This window comes from Charadrius vociferus, unplaced genomic scaffold, assembly GCF_000708025.1.
Source record: "Charadrius vociferus isolate BGI_N301 unplaced genomic scaffold, ASM70802v2 scaffold359, whole genome shotgun sequence".
NCBI classification, from domain to species: Eukaryota; Metazoa; Chordata; class Aves; order Charadriiformes; family Charadriidae; genus Charadrius; species Charadrius vociferus.
This window is the reverse complement of record NW_009661369.1, coordinates 2,610,303-2,619,275: the sequence shown is the minus strand read 5'-3', so window position 1 is coordinate 2,619,275 and position 8,973 is coordinate 2,610,303. Positions and strand designations below refer to the sequence as shown.

At 39.4% G+C, this 8,973-nt stretch overlaps 1 protein-coding gene across 2 annotated transcripts; it reads left to right on the top strand.

Annotated features, from left to right (window-relative positions):
• Positions 1–305: 305 nt before the first annotated feature.
• Positions 306–5,546, top strand: GTF3C6 (general transcription factor IIIC, polypeptide 6, alpha 35kDa). 2 transcript variants are annotated; one of them, XM_009893614.1, is made up of 5 exons: positions 306–385; positions 3,220–3,283; positions 3,863–3,907; positions 4,041–4,151; positions 5,031–5,546. In XM_009893614.1, the coding sequence occupies exons 1-5, from the start codon at positions 317–319 to the stop codon at positions 5,324–5,326; spliced, it is 585 nt and encodes a 194-aa protein (XP_009891916.1). In that variant the 5' UTR covers positions 306–316; the 3' UTR covers positions 5,327–5,546. The 2 variants fall into 2 exon arrangements, with proteins under 2 accessions (XP_009891916.1, XP_009891917.1); XM_009893615.1 differs by having other exon boundaries at positions 311–385; positions 4,038–4,151; positions 5,031–5,326.
• The last annotated feature ends 3,427 nt before the right edge of the window (positions 5,547–8,973 follow it).

Here is an 8,973-nt window from a genome sequence, read left to right as displayed (position 1 = left end):
TCACCCTTGAAAGATGAGCTCCCTTTCTAGCTAGGAAGAAAAGCCCAGGAAATTTGGGTGTGAAACAGGTGTGTGATGGAGTAGTGTGTTGCTGCATTCCCCTGGGTATTGCAATATCTGTCTGCCATTTTCTCTAGACAAAATGCGGAATAAGTCAGATCTAGGGTCTGTTCATTCTGAAGGTCTGTGTCTATGTGTGCTAGTTTTTTTGGTTTGGGTCGGTTGTTGAGGGTTTTCTTGTTTTGTTCTTCTCCTGAGTTCAAATATATCAATTACAGATGCACTTCATAAACTTATCTTGTAGGAGCAACTGGTCATGGTGGAACTATCAGGAATTATTGATTCAGACTTCTTAGAAAAATGTGAAAACAAATGCAAGATTTTGGTGAGTGATTACAGCACAATAGGAAAGGGGTAAGTCAGTACACATGTGAACAAGGGACTGAGGCTGTTTCAAAATTCCTTGAAATTGATGATATTTAGATCAAATCTTTGATAGAGAACTAAATGCACTGTCTTGGCTGTATTTGGCTGCAGGTTGTGAGTGCTCTCTGTGTCAGAAATGGCATATGGTCTTTGAATATAGTGTTATGTAAATATAAGGAAGTCTTTTCAGAAGTATTTATAAGCTAGGACCATTAAACCCTCTGATTTTAAACTCAGTTCAGTTTTTTGAAATGGTGTATCTAACACATAAAAAAAAATATTGTTAAGCACATTTCTTCAAATTACTTGAACACAACTGACAGGTAAATCCAAAATCTTTCTGAATTGCACTGTATTTACAGGGTTTGTTTTTTTTCAGATACTACTTGGCAAGTTTGAGTGTTGTAAAGGATAATTGGATCTTAAGTATTTGGTAAACAGTTTATGATGTTTCCTTCACTTAGGTTATTGTAAGAATCTGGTTTACCTGTCCTTTTCCCTTTTTTTTTTTGTTTTTGAGTTGTTTAATCACTTTTTATGGGACAAATTTTATTTACCATTCAAAATCTATTTGGACTATGTGTAGGTAGATAGTACAAATACTGTTGATATGCAAATACTTTGTGAAACTAGACCTTTATTAAAGACTGCAAAGATGGAAGAGAACATCTGAGAGTATGCAGCTGATCAGAATATATGTGAGGTGGTAAAGTCAATTCTGAAAATCTCAAATGTAGGAATACAATCAAAAGTATTAACTTATTCACCACTGGTTGGATATGCTTTTGTAAGCAGATTTGCTTCCTGGATCTGACCTAAGTTGCTTTAAATGTATTACTTAGATGGTTCATTACTGGTGGCTGAGTGGCTACATATTCTTCAGCAGTGTTAATGTGGTTCTTTTATATTTTGTGCTTTGAGATTCTCTTGTAATGTTGCTAGAAAAATTTAAGGATTTACACTGTAGCCTACTTGTATCCAAATCTACCTGTGCTCACTCAAGAGTAAGCATTCCTTGACAGTTTTCATAATGGACAACTGTTGTTAAAACTCCAATAAAAGATTCTGCTTTGTATTATGCTGTTTAGCAAGTTTTCTGTGATGCTGGTCACATAAGGGTAAGACAGTCTCCGTTTTTGCATAGTCCAAAAATGAATGTAATCAGTCAAAGAAATAAAGTTTTGAATATTAAAAACCTTAATGCTGCTGCCTAGTACTGTTTATTAATTTTCTGTAGTAAAAAAAAAAATTAAAAATATGTTCTACATGTTATCTTAACGTTATTGATGTTCTCAATTTATGCAGCAGAAAGAGAATCCCAGAGGTTAAATCTTGCTGATCTTAGATACTTCTGTTTGTTAAAAGTACGAGAGGAAAATTGCACAAATTCCTATTAACCTGTGTGATATTCTGTATTTTACACAATTTACCACATAATGCCTTATCTTCAAAACTTAGCATGTGCTTATCTTCATGTCCTGAATAATGTTGATGTTCACAATGTACTATTAAAAGACATTTTGCCTTTATTAGTGTATTCTGTTCAGGTATTGATTTTTATCAAAATATTGTTTCTAGGTATATCTTATGTTAAAACTAATGGGATCCTGGCCTGTGTATTTGGAAAAGCTCTGTTGCAGAGAAAGGGAATGAGCTGATGAAACTGCTGCCTTACTCTTCCATTCCTTGTTTAAAAAAATAAAATTAAATAACAGCAATTTCCAACTCCTTCACAGTGTAGATGCGCAGTAATCATAGCAGCTTCTGTGGCCCTGCAATTGCACTTTGTTGTTGGTGTAATGCTTTATTCCAGACTTCTTCACCTTGTGTCTTTTCCAAAGAATTTTGAAGATTCTCCCACTTTACGAAGCTGGTATTAATTGGAGCTTACAAAACAACATCATTTTTTCAAGCAAATATGTATATTTTTATTTGCTAATTTAAAACTGAGGTTAAATTAATTTCCTAGAGGAAATAAGTGTTTTAAAGTTATTTCATGTAACCTAAATAGACAGCTGGCTGCAGTTTAATCTAAATTTCTTTGGTCCTTTTTCACACACTAGAGCCCTTTCTATACCAGTTCAGCATTGTTGGTTTTGCTGTGATTACTAGAACAGTATTATCTGGTGTATCCTTTGTATTTAATGTACTTAAAGTAACGTATATGATAATAGACTGAAAAATTGTCGTTACCTTTTTCTTTTTTTTTTTTTTTTACAGTACACTGATTCTACACTAAGATTGGCTAAACCCTTTGTAATAGTTCTTTCCTCTGCTTAACTAAGCTTCCTACAAAAATGGAAAGAAAACTCCTTCTCCCCCTACCCCAAACGTTTAACACTGTAGAATACCTCGGGGTCACTTGCAATGACTACTTTAATATGTTGTTTTTTTAAATTAATAAAGACTGATTTAATTGTATGTTTTGCCATTCTTTCAGGATTCTGCTATTTTCTGTAAAATAATAGCCTCTACTATGCTTTTTTACCCGCTTCCATAAATCCTGTTTCAAAGATGTGCTTTTCTTCATATGAAGTTGATAGCTTGAGAAAGGTTTACAATGTGGAATGCACTCCTTTAATACCAAAAGAAACTTTTTATTTAACATTTACAGTGTTATGGAATACTTATTTTACTGTTACTACCTCACATTGATTTTTTTACACTATTTATCTTTTCAAGGAATTGCTGTAATCTGGATTCTGTTGTGTATATCTTCTGTGGTCTCAGCAAGAAATTTGCCTGGACTAATGGAGACCTGACATCTGTGCAATTTTGTCCCTCTTTTTGTAGGGAATAGAGACAGAGAGGCCCATTTTACAAGTGGACAGATACGTATTTGCAGGAGAATATGAAGGTAGGAAAAACGATGTGGATACAATCTCTCCTTTTTCATGTGACCCAAAGAACTTTCTTGATGTCAATTAATTGCACTGTGAATGGAGAACACGGGCTTGTGAGGTGCTGAAGTTCTGGGTGGTGTTTGTGTAACACCACATAGAGCAGCACCAGTCTGAGTTCACTGCTAAATTAGCCATGCGTCCATGTTACTTCCTGGAAAGTATGCCTGGAAGCTGACTGCAGGGTGCAACAGCTGGTACTTCTGCAGGGAAAAATATGGGACATAAAATGCTTTAAAGTGCGTGTTGTCTCCTGAGTAAGCAGGACTGATATGTTGTGCAGTCTGTATTTCTCCCATTTGCCTTATGGTGGGTGACAACACTGGTCTGCGAGAAAATGATCTGAAGTCCTCCCTTGTAGTGACTTTCAATGACCACGATACTGCTGTCTGTTTCTGAGTTGGCAGTGTGATTGCCAGCTCTGGGCTTTTGCGAGGGCTTGGAAGTCAGAACGTTCACAGAGCTGTGCCAGTGGATGCAGTATCTACAGCTGATATAAATTAGGCTCTAAGACCTTCTCACTTTGTTTTCCATAGATACCTTGGGAACCTGTGTGGTTTTTGAAGAAAACACAGAGCATGGTAATCGTTGTGATTTGATGTCCTGTTCATTGTGGTAGCCTGGGAAGTTAATAATAATACTTACCTTGTTTCAGTTGATAGTGGAATTCACTGTAATGGTTGGGTATTGTGTTTTCTCCTCTCTTCATAGTAGATGCAGAAGGCAACCAAAAAGTACAGCTGAAATACAAATGCCATACAATGAAGAAGTTGAACATGACACGGACACTTTTGACAGAGAAGAAGGAAGGAGAAGAGAATGTTGGTTAGTTCCTCCCCTCTTATTCATAGGGACATGGATGGATTGTGCTTAGGAGCGTCAGCCTTGATTAACTGTTTGATTCAAGAGCATGCAAGAAGTTAGAGGAACTTTCTTTACTTAGTTCTTTACTATGCTTTTAGTCCATAAAGGCTCTTGTTATCTTCACTTGATTTTTGAACCTGTACGTACTTTTGACTCTTCTCTTCCAAGTAGAATTCTAGTCTCTGTTGTTCTTTGTTGCTTTTTTTTGTACTTTTTGTTGTTTGGGGTGTTCTGTTCTTTTTTTTTAAGACTCTTCCCACGTAGAGCTAACTTTACTCTTACCGATTCTTGTTTCTCTTTTCTAGTTTTACAGTATGGGTTGAGCAGGACACAGAATGCGTGACATGGACATAGCATAGTTTTGTATCTTGATATTCCTGCTTTTTATTGGTTTCCTAATAATTTTATCTCCGTTGTGGCTGCTCTTTAGAGACCGAGGTGGTGACATCACTTAACCATATGCAATGTCTCCAGTATCTGGATAAAAACCTGTAGTTGTCTGTCTTGGTTAAGTTGGTTTAGCCTATGCATGCTGTTGTTAATTTACCAATGTTTAAGTTTCTCTTCATTTTAAGCTGGTCTTTCTTTATCAAATGCCTTTCTGTTATTCATAGCTTTATTTTTCAAGGAAAATGAATGGTTTAGGTCCAACGGTGAGACTCACCACAAAGATTAGTGTTGGTCTGAGTTCTTGAAAGACGTCTTGCTATCCTAAGTGATTCTTTTACTTAAATGTTGGTCAGGCTCAGCCTTAATAACAATGAACTTAAACTAAGAAAAAACTACTGTTGACTCTTATCTCCTTTTGTCACTAATATTGATTTTCCTTCTTTGCATCAGGAGGAGTGGAGTGGTTACAGATCAAGGACAGAGATTTCTCCTACAGCAGGCCTAATATGATTTGCAGCTTTCTGCGTGAAAAAGAAGATTCTGAGGAGTCAGCTCAGGCCCAAGACAAATTGACTGAAGAGTCAGAGGGAGAGGTGAGTGGCGGAGGAAATTCTGACATGAATTGTGATCTGGAGCAGCAGCATAGCTTGGAAATAGATGCTGCTATTCCTCTGCCTGACAGCCCTCCTTCTGGTGCAGAGGATTCTCCTTCTGGAAGTGTTGCCTTAGACGATGCCCCTCCATGATATCAGCTCTGATCTTTTCAGGATTTCTTCATGGTGTTAATGGGCCAACTTTTAAATGCCAACTTTTATATAGGCCCTGACATGTTTTCCAATTTATCTGAGCAATTAATAGTGGAAAAATGGGCATTGTGTTCTCGTGCATTGCTTTTATGTTTGGATTATTGTGGGGAGGGCTTAAGTGTTTTTTAAAAATGCTGATTGGAAATGTGTGTATATCTACCTCAAAATTGAAGAAGAGGAAATGGGTACATAATTAAAAGAACTCCTAACTTAGAAAAATGTTGATGTGTTGTACAGTCTGGGATATTTCGTAAAAAGGGAAAAAAATATCATTGTTTAAAATAAAGTCCTGAATTTTTCAAGTATAGCTTCACCTTGTGTGTCATATTCAGCTGCATACTGTGTCTGTTCTTGTACTGCAGATATTGAAAGAAAAAATCAAGTAAGTATGGCTTTTATTACTTGTTTGATTCCTTATCAAATTGCTTAGTTTGGATTTTCTCTAGTGTCCTTTGTCCCCTTAATGGATCTTGGAAATGCTTCATGTGGGAAGGGACTTCGGGATGTCTCTGGCCCAGCTTCCTGCTTAAAATAGGGTCAACACTGAATGAATTTGGGCCAAGTTTCTCAGGGCTTTGTCCAGTCAAGTCTTGAAAACCCCTGTCAGCAACTAAAATCTAGGTCTTAATGAGGCATCTGTCACTCTTCCTTCACCCTTTTTGTATATAATGTATGTTATACAAAAGGAGGTCTCCTCCCCCTTCCCCCTCCAGTAACAGAAAACTGGCATTTTTCTGAAAGTTTTTACATCGAAGATCCTGTAACCATGCCTCAGTGGTTCCCAAAGTGATCCATGTGACTGTGGTGTAGCCCCTAGCTAGTCTGTGGGTTGACATGACATACTGCTACATCATTTATATTGTCACACAGTATTTCATATAAAAGTTGATTATGTGGTGCATTCGTGATAATGTTTTTAAAAGCACAGCATTTTTTTAAACATAAAAAATTTCTTCCTGACCTACCTTCCTTCCTACCTTTTCTCTGCCTCCCTCAAAATAGTTTAACTGCAACAATGCTATGAGGATGGGAATGCCTAATTAATTCCAGCATAATTACATAATACTTTAATTAGTAATGATCAGAGAAGTTCAACCCCAGCATTGTTCACAGCACAGGATCGGTAAAGATAAGTCATCAAAGCAGTGCAAGAGTTCAAACCATCAATCCCACTGCTCTGTTTTTCCATGTAGAAGCAACTGGAATTGTGGGGGAGGGGGACGAAGGGGAGGAAGAAGAGGGAACACGTTCTGCATGCCTCCAGCCTGGGTACGGGTTTTTCACGTGGTAGTGTCTGCGCTTCATGTTTCAGGGAGACTACTCAGCCTTCCCTCTAGATTTAACGGCAGTCGTGGAAGCTTGAAAGCATTGTTCAAACTTTACTTGTGTGCTGCTGGTAGACAGAAGGTAATTAGAACTGGAATAACAATCTTGGGACTATTATGAACTGGTATAATGGACTTGCTTGTCTGCAGCGCGGAGCGTTTGTGGTGCTGGGCTGTGCTTGCTGACGGCTGAACCTCCTGCCAGAGAGGCTGGGCAGGCTGTGGGCAGCGAGCGCTTGCTCTCCTGTCTGCTGCTGCTGAGAGCAGCACGGCGCTTCCCTGAGGTTTTTCTCCATCAGCGTGCGAACATAGCAACTCTCTTCTGTTTTGTCCACCAATTGCTAAATCCATTGCTATGCGTAAATTTTTTTAATCACGTGCAAGGAGTATTCTAGCACAACTGCCTTTTTCAGCCTTTTCTCTCAATAGTATACTGAAGCTGTTTCTTTGTTCTAGTTTATCTGGGAATGAGGATTATTATTTTTTTTAAAGCATTTTAAGTATATCATAAACTATAAGCATCTTCATAATAATGTGGTTTAGATTTTAAATGTTATTTATAATGCTCAAGCGTTTGTTTCTATTATTATTAGCCCTAACTTTTGCAACCATGCTCACTCCTTACCCATCGCTTCCCCCATTGTCCCAGAAAGCAGGTGCTGTGAGTCTGCTGCCACTGATAGCAAATTCTGCATCTTTACTCATTTCACCCCAAAAAAACCCAACAAGTTGGTTATTTCAAGTACAGTTCAAAACTGGTTGGTTGTCAGGGTGTGGAGTTAAAAAGTGTACTGGGTAAGTATGATAGTCGGATGTAGGATTACTGCCGTAACCATCCTTGCCTGGTCGCTATACGTTGTTCACATCCCCATGCTGGGGCACCAGCCCATCCTTGCAGCTCCTTGCCACGGCTGGTATTAAGCATGTTTTCTGTATGTGTTGTGACAGTTACCAGTATACATGATGTTCAGACTACTGATAAAACCAGCATTCATTTTCAGTGTTAGCACTTCAAAAGAAAAATTTAAAAAACCCTGTGACTTTGGAAAACACTCAGTGACAAGGGGGCTTCCACCAGCAGCTTGGCTGACAGGACAGCAGGGAGATGGTTTTGCTGGGTTCTTTGGCTTTCTTGTACCTTTGGTTTATCAAGTTGCCATCAAACTAAGAGGGATATGGACCTGTTGGAGCAGGTCCAGAGGAGGGCCACAAAGATGATCAGAGGGCTGGAGCACCTCTCCTATGAGAACAGCCTGAGAGAGCTGGGGTTGTTCAGCCTGGAGAAGAGAAGGCTCTGAGGGGACCTTATGTCAGCTTTCCAGTACCTAAAGGGGGCCTACAAGAAAGCTGGAGAGGGGCTTTTTGCAAGGGCATTTAGTGATAGGACGAGGGGGAATGGCCTCAAACTGGAAGAGGGGAGTTTTAGATTGGATATTAGGAAGAAGTTTTTCACTTTGCGCGTGGTGGGACACTGGAACTGGTTGCCCAGAGAAGTTGTGGATGCCCCATCCCTGGAGGTGTTCAAGGCCAGGCTGGATGGGGCTTTGAGCAACCTGGTCCAGTGGGAGGTGTCCCTGCCCATGGCAGGGGGGGTTGGAACTTGATGATCTTCAAGGTCCTTTCCCACCTAAACCATTCTATAATTCTATGATAACTATGTCAGTTTATGCCTATAATCTTTCATGAAGCTTGTATAACATTCTTTGGTTTTGGGGCATAAAAGACCATTTGGACTATTCCCTTCCAACCCAAACCATTCTGTGATTCTATGAAACACGAACTTGAGGATTAAATGCAACACCTTGAGCAAATTTGGACAACTCTGACCAACAGACTGATAGCCTGTGGGCTCTGAAATGACCTGAAGGTTTTTAGCTGAGGAGTAGATACTGCTTTAGAAGAGATGTTCCCACATTAGGGATTTGGGGCAGAAATCAATCTTTGGCGTTTGGTTTTTGTTGCGTGTGAGGTCATGTCCTCCAGTCATTATAGCTGCATCCGTCTTCTCGAATAAGTAAATTTTGGGGGAAATTAGGCTTAAAGTGTTACGCTTCAGCTGTACAACTTCAACGTGGTCCCGCGTAAGCAGAAAGCTCAGAAACAGGTTGCTCAGCCGCTGCTGCAGTTACGCACAGTGACGTAAATGCGTCGGTATTTGCGCGTTAATTAATTTGCACCCACTACGTAGCGAGGACTCGTCGCCGGGGTACGGGAAGGCAGTACGCCCCTCACGCGCCAACGGTGCGGGCCCGCCCCCGCCCC

What these genes read in the sequence shown, in the direction of transcription:
- GTF3C6 (XM_009893615.1), top strand. Translation starts at nt 317, where the DNA reads ATGGTGGAACTATCAGGAATTATTGATTCAGACTTCTTAGAAAAATGT. An exon ending in ATTTGCAGGAGAATATGAAG is followed by an intron (nt 3,284 to 3,862) that starts GTAGGAAAAACG and finishes TGTTTTCCATAG; the next exon opens with ATACCTTGGGAACCTGTGTG. An exon ending in GGAAGGAGAAGAGAATGTTG is followed by an intron (nt 4,152 to 5,030) that starts GTTAGTTCCTCC and finishes TCTTTGCATCAG; the next exon opens with GAGGAGTGGAGTGGTTACAG.